Source organism: Impatiens glandulifera, chromosome 4 (assembly GCF_907164915.1).
Source record: "Impatiens glandulifera chromosome 4, dImpGla2.1, whole genome shotgun sequence".
Classification (NCBI taxonomy): Eukaryota; Viridiplantae; Streptophyta; class Magnoliopsida; order Ericales; family Balsaminaceae; genus Impatiens; species Impatiens glandulifera.
This window is the reverse complement of record NC_061865.1, coordinates 61,232,901-61,249,681: the sequence shown is the minus strand read 5'-3', so window position 1 is coordinate 61,249,681 and position 16,781 is coordinate 61,232,901. Positions and strand designations below refer to the sequence as shown.

The 16,781-nt window shown below is 32.5% G+C and overlaps 4 protein-coding genes across 9 annotated transcripts; 1 reads left to right on the top strand and 3 right to left on the bottom strand.

The window, feature by feature from the left end:
* Window positions 1-941: 941 nt before the first annotated feature.
* On the bottom strand, window positions 942-3,176 carry LOC124936762. The gene is made up of 5 exons (XM_047477285.1): window positions 2,825-3,176; window positions 1,803-1,862; window positions 1,652-1,714; window positions 1,471-1,539; window positions 942-1,390 (listed from the first exon to the last, which is right to left on the bottom strand). Exons 1-5 carry the CDS (start codon window positions 3,143-3,145, stop codon window positions 1,295-1,297), a joined length of 609 nt encoding a protein of 202 aa, XP_047333241.1. The 5' UTR covers window positions 3,146-3,176; the 3' UTR covers window positions 942-1,294.
* Window positions 3,177-5,795: 2,619 nt separating this feature from the next.
* On the top strand, window positions 5,796-8,139 carry LOC124934178 (probable receptor-like protein kinase At1g80640). Of its 5 annotated transcripts, none has more exons than XM_047474664.1 (10): window positions 5,796-6,104; window positions 6,185-6,352; window positions 6,417-6,679; window positions 6,754-6,889; window positions 6,960-7,023; window positions 7,109-7,205; window positions 7,293-7,398; window positions 7,472-7,578; window positions 7,659-7,751; window positions 7,836-8,139. In XM_047474664.1, exons 1-10 carry the CDS (start codon window positions 5,906-5,908, stop codon window positions 7,968-7,970), a joined length of 1,368 nt encoding a protein of 455 aa, XP_047330620.1. In that variant the 5' UTR covers window positions 5,796-5,905; the 3' UTR covers window positions 7,971-8,139. The 5 variants fall into 5 exon arrangements, with proteins under 5 accessions (XP_047330620.1, XP_047330624.1, XP_047330622.1 ...); XM_047474666.1 differs by having other exon boundaries at window positions 5,797-6,104; window positions 7,662-7,751; XM_047474667.1 differs by having other exon boundaries at window positions 5,798-6,104; window positions 6,757-6,889; window positions 7,662-7,751.
* Window positions 8,140-8,509: 370 nt separating this feature from the next.
* LOC124934180 (prosaposin-like) lies at window positions 8,510-10,199 on the bottom strand. 2 transcript variants are annotated; one of them, XM_047474670.1, is made up of 4 exons: window positions 10,015-10,199; window positions 9,463-9,914; window positions 8,923-8,982; window positions 8,510-8,849 (listed from the first exon to the last, which is right to left on the bottom strand). In XM_047474670.1, the coding sequence occupies exons 1-4, from the start codon at window positions 10,055-10,057 to the stop codon at window positions 8,676-8,678; spliced, it is 729 nt and encodes a 242-aa protein (XP_047330626.1). In that variant the 5' UTR covers window positions 10,058-10,199; the 3' UTR covers window positions 8,510-8,675. The 2 variants fall into 2 exon arrangements, with proteins under 2 accessions (XP_047330626.1, XP_047330627.1); XM_047474671.1 differs by having other exon boundaries at window positions 9,463-9,911.
* Window positions 10,200-10,233: 34 nt separating this feature from the next.
* LOC124934177 (protein SIEL) lies at window positions 10,234-16,651 on the bottom strand. The gene is made up of 9 exons (XM_047474663.1): window positions 15,885-16,651; window positions 14,788-14,868; window positions 14,007-14,237; window positions 13,593-13,784; window positions 13,354-13,494; window positions 12,947-13,036; window positions 12,409-12,833; window positions 10,965-11,894; window positions 10,234-10,278 (listed from the first exon to the last, which is right to left on the bottom strand). Exons 1-8 carry the CDS (start codon window positions 16,563-16,565, stop codon window positions 10,997-10,999), a joined length of 2,739 nt encoding a protein of 912 aa, XP_047330619.1. The 5' UTR covers window positions 16,566-16,651; the 3' UTR covers window positions 10,234-10,278; window positions 10,965-10,996.
* Between the last annotated feature and the right edge of the window lie 130 nt (window positions 16,652-16,781).

The following is a 16,781-nucleotide window of genomic DNA, read 5'->3' as shown; positions in this document are numbered from 1 at the left end:
CTCCTACGAGGGTCATTTCATCAAATTTCTCGTTGTTAGAGGGGATAAACTAAAGTTGGGTTTAAGTGTGATGTAAGTTTAAGAACATGTAATTTTTATTTTATTTTTTATTTTATGGTGTTGGACTTATTTATGGATCGTTTTCACATACAATTATTTATTAAATAAATATTAAAATATTCTTTATTTTTATTTTTTTTATTTTATCATTATAATTTGTAAGTCAACCTCTTAATTTTTTATTTTTTTAAAAAAATACAATTTCTCAAAATCATGATTAATTCTAACTTTTTAAATAACACAATTATATTTAAATAACTTAGGTGAACAAGACCTGAATGTGGACTTAAACTGAAACATTGAAAATGTCAATACTTTATGTACGTATTAGGCCTAACAACATTTGTGACTCATTTTTTTTTTAAATAAAAGTTAGTATTACTATCATTTATGAAAATAAAAGAACAAATACATTTTTTTTTGTTAAATAAAAGTTAGTATTACTATCATTTATGAAAATAAAAGAACAAATACATTTTTTTCAAAATTTGTAGAATTTGTCCCACATGTTTCTATTTAACAATATTAATGCGACTTATTACTTGATGGACAATTCTAAAAATGCAAAATTGTCTTAAAAAATATATAATATTCAATTGTTGCATAAACAAGTAACCAACAATCTTGAGGCAACAGCTGGTTGATGACTAAGATATTTAGTGGGATTATTATTTCAAAAGACATTGACATTTCAGCAACTTTGGTCTAGTTTGTTCTTGAGTGTTCTAGTCAAGGAGATTCTTTTTCAACTTCCATTGTATATAACATTTATCTATATAATAAAAAACAAAGAGCTTATAATTTGGTTTTAATTTGGTTTGGATTTAAATGATGGAAATGACCAAAAACACCAATTTAAAAGGTAAGTATCAAATCTAAAAAAGAAACAGAACATATTTTGATTAGAAATATGAAGCAAATATCCATCCTATAAAAATTGAAACAATTATGTTCTATATTATCTATCTGTTACTGTCACTTTTGCTAGCTAAAGCTGAACAATAGGAGGAAGTAAGGAATTAGGGTTTTAAGGCCTTCCCTAAGATAATGAAATATACCCCAAAACAAGAAGAAGATGAAGAAGAAGAAGGATGGATGAATCGCAACAAAAAAATAGAATTTCAAAAAACCTTCTCTAATTGGTGTTGTGAAGGCTAAAGTTTCATTCCTCAGAAACTAATTACAGAACAAAACCAAATTAGCCTAGATTTCTTCTTCTTCATCATCTTCTTCTTCACATGGAATTATCTTCATAAGGTAAATTTAGGTCAGGAAGTAGAAACCTACGACCAGTATCTCCTTCTCCTTCTCCATCTCCATCAAAATCAACCTGCAATTAATACAACAACAACAATCAAATAAATACACTTTTTATTATTCAAAAATTTCATGTTTTAATTCATTATTTACCTTTAATCTCTTCAAGTCTTGATTTGTTGCTCTCTGGTTCTCCAAATTCACATTTACTGCAGCTAATTCCTGACCAGTTCCATAACTTTAACACATAAGCCAATGAAAGAAAAGAAAAGAAAAGAAAAGAAAACCAACCATAAACCATAAATTCATTCATGAGGAGATATTAATTACACACTTTTGTCAAATGTGTTTTTTGACTTATCAGCAACACCTCCTCCTCCTTAAGCTCAGTCACATTCTACAAACAAAAAAATAACAAAATTTACATCACAATCAACTCCTTAAAGAACTTTTAAAGTAAATAAATAATGTAATTCTTCTTTTACCCTTTTCTTTCTAATCTTTTTTGTTGTAGTTGTTGTTGATGTTCCCACTCCTATACTAACCTGCATAACCCAAACAAGGTATATACTCATTTGATGTTTTACCAACCATAAACAACAACAAACATGATTGATCTTGCATTATTTTCATCAAAATGATTGAACATCTGGATATGGACAGATACAAAATAGTTGTAGTAACTAAATTAATATGTAGTAGTAGTAGTAGGTGATCATTATGGAAAAAGCAATTATAACATAATGTGAAGAAAAAGAAAAGATGATTCTTTTCTTTTCTGAAAAATAGGAAAAAAGAAGAGTTTGTCTGCAGATGATGACCTAGAAAAGACAAACCCTTTACCACATGTAAGCACTACATGACCTGCAACCACACAATAATAAACCCCCCAAAACTAACTAATTTTCCTGCACTTACAAGAATACCCTTCCATACCCATAAGTCATACAAAGTCAAAAGTACACACATACATCCACAACAGGGGCTTTAATGTCATCTCATAAGTTACAATAAGTCCACCATTAAACACAGAAGAAACAGAGCCTGGGCAACAGCTTTTGATTTGATTTGACAGAAATACCCTTCATGAGTAGGATATTTTAGACATTTCAGTGTAATAATGAGCATGCCACGAAGACACAATAATGCCCTATTAAGGCTGGTGAGCAGAAAAGCGTGAAAAATAAAAAATGTCATCAGTTTTATTCTTTCTATATTATTAATTATAATCACATAATTAAAACCCTATTACATTAATTAATCAATTTATTATTTTTTATTCCTGTAAGCTCAGTTCTAGATAGTCGGAATCCGATATCATCATCATCATCATCGATAACTTAACAAACAACTCCGATCACCGGAATAAAGCTTCCGGCGACCGCAATTAGTGCGTATAACGGTTAACCTAATTAGGATATTAATGTGAAAAATATAATGCGATTGAATCACGGAAACCTAAAACGAAGAGACAATATATAATAGGAAACAAAATCAGAAAACAAACCTTAGATCTAGCCGAATCTGGCGGCCGACTAGACTCCTCCTCGAATCCATCGGCGGCGGCGGCGGCGGCGGATCCTCCGCTCCAGGAAAGAGGCGTGGAAGGACTAACCGTCGACGTTGATCTCTTCTTCGAATCAGTGGACGGTTTGGTACGACGCTGTCGCACGCGCCAATCAGTCGGAAAAGATTGCAACAAAGAACGGTCCTGTTCCGAATTAATCGGAATGACGGCGGCGTATCTCATAGTCATAAGAACTTCTGCAACCATAGAGTCGTCTTCCATGGCAGCTTGTACCCAATCGTCGTCTTCTTCGTGGCTCATGGAGAAGAGAGAGAGAAAGAAGAAGAACAAATCAGAATGCAAAAGTGCGTGAATATATATATATATAATTATATATATAATTATTTATTAATTCCTAATATATATATATAAGGAATGTTTAGGAAAATAATAAATTCTATAAAAAAAATCTTTAACTCTATGGTGTAGGGTCCACACTAAGACTATTTTTATTTATTTTAATATTTATGCCTTATTTGATGTGTTATTTCTTATACAATCGAATTAATTAACCGTTACTTTTTAATCAAGTCATAATCAATATGTACAAATAATTTTAATTTTTTTAAACTGTATATTTATTTTAGAAAATATTTAATGTATATTTAAAATTATTACCACACAAATATGACAACATGTGAAATAAAAATAAATAAAAGAGTTACAAAACATGCCCAATAAATTATTGATAGATTCTTGAAAATATCTATTAATCCCTCATAATTACAAAAGTAAAAGTAAAAATAAAATTTGAATTGTTTTAACAAATAACAATTAAATATTATATTAAAAAAAATTGAAAATTAAAATTTATAAAAATTAATAAATACAAAAGTACAATTTAAGGACTTTACAGAATTGAGAAAGCTTTGGGTTAATATTAGTTTAATTTAAAATAATCTTATTTCTTAATTTATCTTAAGACAAAAAAAATATATTATAAAAACAATATATGTCAACATAAATTCAAAATCATTTTTTTGAGCTCGATTCACGGTTAGTTTTCTTGGGCCTTAAAAACTACATCAGGTATTGGGCGTCTATTATTGGGCTAATGGGAGCCCAAAATAAAATTATATGTCGACGTATTAAAATGAATTAAACACCTGTATCATAACTAAAATCTACAGTTAGATTCTGAATATATTAAGATTTTATATTTCTAAATCTGTGATTTAAACTGATTTTAAATTTTATAATTTTATGTGTTTACATAATATTTTTATTTTTTAGTTTTATATAACATTATAGAAATAAAGTAAATTATATTTACAAAATTTAAAATACTCATTTATAAATTCACTTTATTTCTACATATAGTGATTTGAATTTTATTATGTAATTAATTACAAGTTAATATGAAATATAGTTCATTGTCAAGAGTATTTATTATTCAAGTATAAATTATTGATAATAATATTATAAAATAATAATATTGTGTATTTATGACATGCTGTCAAAATTATATATATTTACATAGGCAAAATAATTGTGTAAGTTAATTGTTGAAAGTGCTATGATTTTTTATATTAACTAATTGATTATGATTTTTAATAGCATAACTTATACTTTTTTTTTAATTTGTAATTGTTACCATTACAGTGATACATGAGTGATGAGTCAATCGTATTGAGTCATAAGTCCATATCCTGATTATTGTAAGGTGCACTATTTGGCTCAACAGAAATTATAGGACTTTCAGTCGTATTGGTTCACCGATTCATTTATTTCGCAACACTATTATTATGATGATAAGAGACATCTCTTTTGAATAACCGGTGAAGGCGGTCGGTGAACTCATAGATTTTTTAAGAATTTTAGAGCTCGCTAAATTTTATATTATATTTGTTAGTTATTAAACATTTTTTGGTTATAGTTTTGTTGTTGCCCACAAATTCTTAACCTCGTTGTGTTTTGAGTATTCGGTGATAATTCATCGTTATACTTAAACCACTATATTTATATAATATTTTGTTACCTTTAAAAAAAAAAAAAATTTACTAGTTTGATAGTAAAATTTTATATGTTTGTTAATTTATACTTTTGTTTATCTCAAATCAATTATTTTGTAATAATAAATAAAAATCTGAAGTCAGTAATGATATAATATATTAGTATTTGATTGTAAGACCAATCTAGATCTATTGAATTATTGTATAAAATTTCCATGACAACCTGTCGTCAAGTCAAGTGGTGTGTACTTCAAATAATTATATAACACAGTTTATTATGTCTCTCTTCAAAATTCAAATAGGTTCAACGTCTTTATTTTTATTTTTATTACAAATTAAATGTGACATTATTATTCTTTTTCCTTGATTCAAAAAAAATATATATATATTTAAATTCAAATAAAAAGTTAGGATAGCATTGAAATTGATAGAAAATATAATAAAATAAAATAAAATAAAATGGACGGCGCGGGTATACAAAATAGAAATTAATGAATTCCCAACTAATCGCATGTGACTTTATTGACCTGGGCTGTCTTCTTTCGTCTTCGAATATCTCCTAGCATATCATTTTTTAATATCAAATATTCAATGTTTTATTTTTAAAATATAATATGTTAGACATAACAATAAAAGTATTAAAAAATATAAAAGATTAAATGTGTCACCAAACACACCCAAAAATACATTAAGATTAAGTATTTGAAAACAATAAAATAAAATCGAGATTAATAAGTTCACCGAGCACCTGCATTGATTTTCCGAAAAAGCTCAAATGCCAAATGGGTAAATTTGAAGAAGAAATGCACGGGACTTTGTTTCAGAATTGACAGTAAAAAATGTAGAATACGTGACTAAACGGGCAAAGTTGCTATCTTTCATAACTGCTCCCCCATTATTTTCATGAGCTTTTTTCTTCACTCTTTATCTTTCTCCTCCTCCTCCTCCTGATTAAAGAAATCTCCTTTTTTCCTGTCTTCCTTACTCTGTTGTATCTGTGACTTGTCCTATTCTGCTACATCCAGAAAGAAAGAAAGAGAAAAAGAGAGATTTCAAAAATCAAACTTCAATGAAGAAGAAGAAACAGCAGCATTTTTTAGGAAAACTAGGCATGAATCGGCTCATACCCATTTGGGTTTTTACTTACATTTCGATCATTTCCATATGTTTCGCCAGATTGGAACCTCCAATTCCTTCCATAGCCGACCCTGTTCTACCTACTGAGAAACAACTGCCCTTTCCTCAAATTTCACCTCAGATGGAACCTGGTAAACTAACTAACTCTCTTCTCTCTTCCATTCCATTCTATTTCGGGGACAAGCAATTGATCTCAATTTTGCTTTTGCAGAGGTCAGAATTGTTCATCACCAGGACCTGAACAAGAAAATTCTTGTAGCACTTGTTGTTGCCTCAAGTCTTCTTGGTGGAACTTTGTTGTCTATGTTTTGTTTATGGATTTGCAAGGAGAAATTCTTGAATTCAACTAAATCTAAACAGAAGCAACAAAACCAATATGGTAGATTTCATTTTGGGTTTTCTTTTTGTGTTCAATTTTCTAAATAGATTTCATTTTTGTGAAGATGCTCCTCCTTTGAAAGGAAAACCAGTGGTGGGTCCAATTATGAGTAGATTCAACTCTTTGAAAATTGGTGGTAAAAAGACAGGTTCGATTGCTTTGATGGATTATGAGTTGTTAGTAGCTGCAACCAACAATTTCGAGGAGAATAATGTTATTGGCAAGGGGAGATTCGGTCATGTCTACAAGGCTTGTTTCAATAGCTCACTTTCTGCTGCTGTCAAAACATTTGAACATGGAGATTTCGATGCTCAAAAGGAATTTCAGGTAACAAATAATATGCTCTGTTTCTGCTTTATTAGTATTATGATTATGTGATCTTTTATTGACTTCGTTTTAAGCAGAAAGAGGTTGATTGGTTAAGTAAAATCCAACATCACAACATAGTTTCTCTTTTGGGTTACTGTATTCATGGCCAGACACGAATTCTGGTCTACGAAATGATGCATAACGGTTCCTTGGATTTCCATTTGCATGGTAAGACAAACTAACTTAACTAATCTCTCGATTATACATCACAACCAAACAAACCATTATTAATTTGCAGGACCATCCCAAGGATCAGCTTTGACATGGCATGTGAGAATGAAAATTGCTTTGGATATAGCAAGGTATAATTTAAATGCAAGATTTCTACCCAAAAATAATTTAATGTTAAAAGTTTGTATTAAATCGATTTTGTATTGTTTTCACAAGAGGATTGGAATTTCTTCATGAGAACTGTCACCCTGTTGTGATTCATAGAGACATTAAATCTTCCAACATCCTTTTGGATTTAAATTTCAATGCTAAGGTGATATTATTTGCTTTTTGATTTGATCTTGGAAATATTATGTGATTCCATGTTGTTTCAGTTTATAACTTTAGAATCTTTGTTTAGATTTCTCATTTTGGCCTTGCCATAAGTGGGGGAACAACAAATAAGAACAATGTGAAGCTTCCTGAAACAACCCCGGGTTATGTTGCACCTGAGTACCTCTCAGAAGGTAAAATAAAACCTATTTTGAAACCGTTATGAATATGTGTCGGGCTAAGTTCTGTTTGGTTTTCGAACTACAGGGAAATTGACTGACAAGAGCGATGTGTATGCGTTTGGGATTATACTTTTGGAGCTTCTTATGGGAAGGAGGCCAGTGGAGGAAACTTCAGAGTTCATAGTCAACTGGGTACTTCAATTAAATCAATAACTTGGAAAACATGCATATTTTATAGTTTAAGTTACTATTTTTATTTTTTTAAACAAAAGCAGGCGATGCCTCAGCTAACTGATCGAACAAAGCTTCCAAAAATTGTGGATCCAGTGATTCAGAACACGATGGACGTTAAACATTTGTACCAAGTGAGTAGATAAAGCTTGTTTCCATGTAGAATGATTCGAAACAAAACCTAATAATAATGAAAAATGTGTCAAACAAACAAACAGGTTGCTGCTGTGGCTGTGTTGTGTGTACAACAGGAACCAAGTTATAGGCCTTTGATAACCGATGTTTTGCATTCCCTCATTCCACTTGTGCCGCTTGAACTTGGAGGTTCGTTGAGAGTCCAAGAAACCGCGTAAATCATGATCTGAAATAACCGAGCCATATGGTTCCACAACAGTTGACTTTAACTCACTTGTTTCTACTAAAAAATATTTACCTGATGTATATTTTTGCTTGGAGATTTACATTTGATTTTATGATGCATGTCTGTCTTTAAAGTTAGAAGAAATTGAAAGGATTATTGATGATTTGTTGTTTCATTAATATGTTATTTATTTGTTCATAAATAGTATAAATAACTGATATAGTCGGTTGAACTGATTAGTTCCTATCCTGAATTTTTTGATTTTGATAAAGTGAGATTTTCAGTGATCATAGTCAATTGATGTGTGGTGAACTTATTAATTTTTTTTCTTGAAGATTTCTAATCTCCTTTAACACTAAATTTTATGTTATATTTTTTGTTTATGCTTTTATTACTCGTGTTTCGAATAATTTTTTTATTGTTTATGTCGTTATGCTTAAATGATTATTATTTATATCATTATTGCAAGAACTTTTTTCAATTCAAAAATAAAATGACCTGATAAATCTAACTTCTAATGTTGACACTATGGCACATACACAGTTAGTTTAGGGCATTGTATCGTATCAATGGAAATAATTTTTTACATACTTTACAAATAAACCCTTTTGGGGAGAAATTTTCACATGAAAATAGATAGACATTCCCATTTGATATTACAGAGATGGTAAAAAGTGAGTATTCTTTGATTCGTTCATCATATTGAGGAACTTGTAAGGGATGCATTCTCCGACAACAATGGTGGCTGTTGCTTGATCACGACGAACGAAGAAGGGCAAGCATGCATCAAAGTGCAAATATCTGCTTCCTCAAGAAAATGGTTGGCATTGGCAAAGACGAGTGGTCCATACTCTAAAACCATTCTTTTACACTGCAACATAAACCATACAATGTTTTCATGTTCTAGGGAAAGAAGAATTAGTAGAAGAAAACAAAAATCAGACCTTTTTGGCACGGCCCTTGACAGCATTACATGCCTTGAGAAGCAGTTCAATAACCTCCAACTGAAACAAAAGAAAATAGTTCACATAAAAAAAATGCCATTTCGTTTGAACCATATCCCATGGATGATTCAAAACTGTTGAAATTTATGAGTTATTAGTAATTGTGCAAATGTCATCGTTAATATAAACCAAAATAATGTGGTCTAATATGAAATTAAGTTTAAGACGAATGGGTGTATTTGTCATTAATATAAGTGAGAATAGGTATTTCTAATTTTATGAATATGCTAAATTAAAAATAACCAAACCAAAATTAACTAACAAAATGTTAGTTATTTTGTAATGGTAATGGTCCCCAATTTAAAGTGCGATCATTTCCCTTCTGCCTCCCCCCTCAACAAAGATAATAAACGTGCTCATCAATTGGAAGAACCATTTCATTTTAAGGAAAAAGAAGATATGCTTCATCGTTCAATTTTAATTTCTCAGACTACTAAGATCTATTTCAGATAATAATAATAACAAACACTACATACATACCTGGGTGTCTGGATCTTTTAATTTAGTTAGAGCTTCATCAATTACATGGTGGCATACTTCACACTTATCCTCAGATACAGCATTACAAAGATTGACCTTCTGGCAGAAGGTATCGGGTTGTATCGTTTCTATCTCCAAGAAGAAGAATGGAGCATAATAGTCCACCAAAGTTACGCACTGCTGCTTAAGGTTAACTAGGCGAGAGCAGGATTTGTGAAGGATTTCTATGATCTGAGTCTGTGTCTTGTTTTCTGAAAGGTATATAACTGCCTCAGCACTGAATTGTTCACACAACGTGCATAAATCAACCTTTCCAGTTTCAGATGTCTTTTCTGACTTAACAATCTCATTTTCTTCACCAGAAAGATGGGTACTAGTTGTCAGTTCCCTTGCATTAGAGATCCAGCAAGAGCTCAAGACTAGAAGAACAACAAAGAGAGACATGCCTGCTGCTGTGATTGTCAAAGTAATTATAAAGTTAAAAGAGATAAATAACAGATCGTGGGAGGAACATAAATGAATCATCAAAGAGATAAAATAAAGACAGTGAACCTTTTGCAGGGCGGTGGGTTCTGGAAGCCATCATCATCATCATCTCTATTACGCTGATTGTTCGTTCGTTGCTTTCCTTCAAGATAGAGAATGAGAAGGAGGAGGAAGATGCGTTTCTTTCTCTCCAAACCCCGCTGACTTGAATGGTTGTTGGGCTTGTGAGTTGTAACCAATAAACAAAACAATGGCTGTTGTGGGTCCCACCCTTTTAACTTTCAACACTAAGAAGATAATCCCAATCCGCCATTGATACGTGTATAAATTCTGTACAATAGAATAAAGCATTGTTCTTTTTTCTTTTCCTGCAAAAAAAATAATATAAAAAAACATTGTTTGGTAGTGGGTCTAGGTACTTAGTATATTCCCTTCCCCAGTAAGTACAAGGTTAGGTCCGCCTTATTTGTCATTGTATTTTTGTTTGATCTTTTATCATAATAATATTGCTTCTTTTTAACCTCACTAATAAAAATAAAGTTTAGGAAAAACAAACATTTTTTACAGTTGACTGATACCAATGTATCAATTCACAATAAAAAAATCATCAATTTTTTTTGAGACATTCTTATGATAAATAATGACTAAATAATATCAAAATTTTATATGACAAATGAATTGGTACTGTTAGGTAAGATCTTAAAGCTGAACCAAATGAATTGGTAATTGGTTATGAAGAGAAAGGGGAAGAAATGCACAAAAGAGTACCTTTGAAGGATATAGAAAGAGTGGAACTATGTAAAATATAATTTATAAGAATGGTATTAAATATGTTCAATATTTCATTTATTCTCAAAAAAATAGGGGAAAAAATTGTAATAGAATAAAAAAGTTTACAAATCTTGCATTTACCTCCCTTGTTATTTTTTTTCGTACGAATACATATATATAGTATATTTTTGTTGAAAAAGTTAAATTAACATATTAATAATAAGGATAGTTATGAGAAATCTAACCGAAATGACGTTGCCAAATGAAGACATGATTGCTATAGCACCTTGGCAGGCTGTGAGAAGAATAGTTCCACCTCCTCACACAAGCACACCAGATCGCACCTCGGACCTCCGTGTCTTCTAAGTGAACGAATCTCAGACAAGCATTCCATACCAATGGAAACCTTAATAGCAAACTTATCTACTTTCGGAGTTTTAAAGAAAGGTGTAGTAAACATGAATTTCCTGAATTCATCACAACCTTCAAATAATTCCAGATCCAAGAAAACAAACTGGGGAAAATCCATGCCCAACTTCATCTGTATCCAAATCCTACTTTTGCTTGGGACATTAAACAAACTGATCCTTAAGGTTACACCAACCGGTAATCCAGCAATAAAAATCGAAGGATTTTCAAACTCATTATCGCAAGTGTTTATTTCCGCTTTTATGTGTTTCAGATGCCCGGATAATAAGAAGTTGCTGCAACTTGTTGTCTTAAAGGAGAAAATATCAATAACTTTCTGAAGAGGGGTAGGAACGGGAATGGAAGAAGATTCACCAATTTCACTGAGTAAGTTCCTCAGCTCAATCACGAAGTTGGTATTCTGTAGTGATTCCATTTGTGAAACTACAGCATACAGCTTCTTCAAAGTACTGCAGTCATATGTCTCAATCCTTGAGATAGATAGTGTATGACTTAGACATATCAACTCCAATATATGTAACTCCTCTTCTTTAGTATAACCTATGAACTTATGCCTTATATCTAGTAGGCTTGTGTTAAGGTTTCCTAAAAGGATGCTCAATTCTCCCAATTTGTGACCCAGATTACATGGGGAGACAAAATGCACCATTACCTTTGCAAGTAATTTCATCATTCGAAGATATAGCAAAATAAAAGTGGATACAGATGTTTCATACTTTACCCCAGCCACTTCTTCCTCCCAGTTCCTGCTTGTGTTAGACAACAGGGGACTATTGTCAGATATCAAAGTTTTAAAAATATATATACCAGAAAATATCTTAGGACAGAAAATTGTACTTAAGTTAGTCATTTTCTAATAACCTTGTTTAGTGTAGATTGATAAAAAAAATAGATTATTTGGGTAAAGGGTATAAATATACTTTGAAAAAGTTATATATATATATATATATATATATATATATATATATATATATAAATAAATAGAGGGTCTTTTGATTGATGATTTGTATGATGTGATTGATTTGGGGATGAACCAATTGGATTGTGGATAATTTGAGATTAATACAATCTGAACAAGGCCCAAATAATCCATTATTCCATCATCAATCAAATCAACAACTAAAATACCCTTACTTTATTTTTTTTATAACATTTTAAAATATAAAAAATATTTTAGACATTTAACCCTATAAATAATCCAAATTTTCATCAAACTTTTATTTAAAAGAAAAAAACTACATCCAATAAAGGCATTCTCACCCCAGCATCTTTAGTACTTCGCGCGTGTATCCATACTTTACTAGCTGCCAGGTTCTTTCCATCTTTCCGAAAAGAAGCCTAGACATACATGTTGCAGCATTAGTTAATTCATTGTCACTATTAGTCTGAGAACCAATGTGAGTAGACAATGTCATCTTCTCTTTGATCTCAAAACAGAATTCCTCAGCTGAAATAATAGCAGATTGACTGCAATGAGATAAGTATCGCAAGAGTGTATGTTGGTCCATAGTGTCACGTAAAGCATGAGAGATCCTCCCCAAAAGTGTAACCGCATATGAAAATAATCTAGGTTGGATATTGCAAATTTTCTGCTGATGAGATAGTGGAACTGAGATGGCCAGTACTAGAAATGCAGCAACTCGTCTACTATCAAAGTTCAGCTTTCCTTCACAAGAAGGCTCAATCTAGATAATATAACAAAGAAAAATAAATGAAAAGAACATCAACTGAGTTTGCAAGCATTAGTAATATAACCTTGCAGAGGGAGTACCAAATGAGTGAGTGTGCAAGTATTTACCTCATCTGAAACATCTTCAATGACTTTAAGAGCAAAATTACCATGGTGCCGACCAAAGTCAAATAATACAGAAAATACATCAGCTTCATCCTACACGCAGTAAAAAAGAATTACTCATCCCCTCTAGTTAGATAAAGAAAGTTTTGAATAGCCAAAACTCCATCTTAACTCTAAAGGCATCATAGTCTTTGTCCAATGGGGATGTGGATTCAATTCACATTTAACTGGTCTAGTATCTTTTTTTTTCAAAGCTAATATGTTCAGTCACACTAACCATCGAAATCTTAACCATATGTACACAACTAGTATGAAAGATGAGAATGAGTCCAAAAATACTACTATGGATGAATAATGCTTGTCCAAGAAGTTTATATAAATATGGAATGCGAATCATCCTTGTAGCAAACCTGTGGATATAATTCCAGATTTTCTAGAAGAGCATCCATAGATAATTTAAATAGAGCCTTTTCCCGCAGTCTTATAGCTCGGAAAACGTTCCTTGCTGACGTTCTAATCAAGGGACTGGTGTCAACCAGCATAAAGAGGAACTGCAAAACAATTGTAAACAAATAGTCAGAATTGATAAAATAAATGACGCTAAAACCAACCCACTTCGCAAGAAATGCTACAAGGATCAAGAACTTGCCATGTGAATATGGGTCTCTTGCATATTTAAATGGTTAGATGTCGCCATATAATGCATCGTTTCCAAGACCTTCAACCGGACTACCATTGAATCATCATTCACCATGTCCATCAAAAAACTCAAGGATTCTTTTGAAAAAACAGCAGAAACACTGGTGAGCTTGTTCATTGTACGACAAGCCGAAGTTCGAACCTAAGGTTGCAAAACATATTAACGCCAAATTTGTTCAAAGAGAAATAAAGAAATCATCCAAAATATGACAGTCAAATACACTGAGTGGGGTCGCCTTTGTGAACTAAATAAGAAAACCGTGTATTATATTAATAAAGGATTTTGTTCAATTTTGTAAGCTCCATAAATATGGACTGGCACAGACCCTGTACAAAAAGGAAGAGAGTAATTCATGGAAATCACCTCATTGAATTCATCCTCTAGTCCATGCACAAAAGCTCCAGCAACAAGTGCCACTTCTAACTCCTGGTTCATCGAGCACGGCTTAGGATATTTTTTTCCTTTGTTTATTGGCAGGACCTTCTTGGATAATGTTTGTAATAAAATATCTTCAGACACATCATTAATTTGCCCAAGGGCATCGAAAGCTTCAATCCGTACTCCAATGGCCATGTCTCTTACCATAGAACATAGCTTCAAGCAGATAGGCAACAAATGATTAGATATAGAATGACTAATACATAGACTGCATAATTTTTTTGACAAGCATTCCTATAAATCTGTGAATAACGAGAATGGTTATTTCCCTAAGTGTTGTCAGAAAACCTGTCAAGTTTTATCATCCACAAGAACATGTTTCACTGACAAAACATATAGTATTTATGAACTTTAGAAAATGGCCATACGGAAAAGAAAAAGACAATGAATGTGTAGGCTGTGTCTATAAGAAATTTAAGCATTATATTTTGAACCATTGATAGCTATTCATTTCAATCATTAGTAATATGTGAAAAGGAAAGATCATATTTTACATCAAATCACCCACTATCCCATTCAATTAGTGCAAGTAAGAAGTGCTTAAGATATTTCTTTCCACACCCTGCAAAAGGAGACAAAGTTGGAGAACATACTTCCACCACGTCAAGGAAAAGAAAGAAGTCCAGAGCACAATTTCACTAAGTAAACATTTAAATCCCATGGTTAAAAAATTGTATCCCTCTCCGAGAAATCAACATGAACTCACCAGGATAAACAATGCATCTGACAAGTGCTTTGTATTGTTGTTATGGTTGCATGTAACAAATAACTGCCCCCACTGAGCAACCTGCATATAAATTAAATAGAGCTGTGACCAAACTGGTTTTTAATGTAAGTCCAGAAAAAGTCACAAGATCGCAATGGTCTCAGAGTAAAATTATTAATCATGTTATCTATAATCGCATAAAAGAAAATAGCTCAAGATAGCTAATTCGTCAAACCAAAAGATTTGCCAAACCTATAGTTTTCTTAGACAACTGATGTGCACTGATTGAAAATATTAACAAAAATGACATAGGTTTCCGACTTCAAAGGGAACAAAACAGGGCATAAGGAATAGAACTCCCATAACCAATTCCCTAAGCTTATGGTACTTCATAGTTATTATCTTATTATATTTAAAGCTTTCAAGTGTAATTAACCCATTATTCATTGAAATGAAATTATCAAGAGCAAGAACTTATGTTTTCTGTTCTCTCAATCTCTCCTCTTGTCAGACACTAAAATTCATTCTTACATGGTATCAAAGCATTGCAACAGGGAAGACTCCCTGTTCTTGATACAGAATGGCAAATCAGCAGATGATTATTCCCCAGCTTCTCGACCTCAATCAAACTGGATGCTCATAACTATCTGCCGTGGAAATCACATATAGTCAATAGCCTCAACAACAACAACGCAATCAACAAGAAGAGAGATAGAGAGAACAAAGATCAGAAATTTCCCCTTCATTAAAGGTGTCCATGATAATGGTTTGATTACTCTTTGAAATCTTTAAATGGAATCAGATGATAACAATGAAGTCTCTAATTATGGGGAGTTGGTTTAGGGAACTTAATCACGAATTCAGAAACCTCCAAGATAATTGGGAGGTTGTTATTATCTTTAACACTGATGGCATTTGAACATTCTTCCCAACAAAGTCCAGAAATTAATCCATGAAAAAAAAACAGTTACATCACAATCTAATCAAAGAATGGAGTTGTCTTATTCCAAATCAGATTTTCTTAAGACTATGGATGAAGATAAAGTTAACTATAAAGAGAAACCGTGAATGAAGGAGCAAACTACTAATATACATACCGCACGAACGGCAGCAGACCGTACAGAATCCTCCATATCATTAAGAAGCTCAGCAGAGCGGAAGTAGCATCCCTTAATGATTGTACGATCTTCAACAACAATAGACTTGCACAAGTGAACTTGTCCATCCAAAGCAGCTTTTCTCACGTACGGATATGGATCCTTCGAGAAACCTAGAAATGTCGTGAGCAACAAATGCGGACGGATAGGAAGCCTCTCCGCATTCAAAAGCAACCAATGACGAACAGCCACACAATGCTGGAAACCGATAGAGAGAAACAAACTCTCATTAAGTTCGTTCAGCTCACATAGTAAATCTTCGACGGATTCAGAAATCAATACGAGAACCGATAGAGCTTGAGCGAGTATCCGAGGAGAATTCTCACTGCAATTGAGAGAGAATGAACGGACCAGTTCGAAGACGCGACGAGAGAGGGAAGAGAAGTTTACGGCGATATCGGAGAGGCAACAGAGAGTGTGGCGAAGATAGAGGGAGTCGTGAGTTGATTTGAGAAAGGGAGATAGGGTTTGGAAGACTAAATTGGCGGTGGCTTCGGATGTGGAGGGATTCATGATAAGAGCTCGAGCAAGAGATACACTGTCGATGCTGGGAGGGGAGTCGTCTAGTTCTGATTTGATAGATTCTTCAAACTTGGCACGGATTCTTCCTTCCATTTCCATTAACAACGGCAACGGCGAACTTCCGATGATGCAACAGTGGCCGGAGTTAGGAAAGAGTCGAAGAATAGAGAAGGAGAAATATGTCAGATTTTTCTTCTTTCACAAAATTAAATAAATATTTAAAGATAAACATAAAACAAACCGATAATTGGGCCAGGCCCCATAAATGCATATGATAATAGAGCAGCTGATAAAGGCCCACAAAAAAACAGAAGA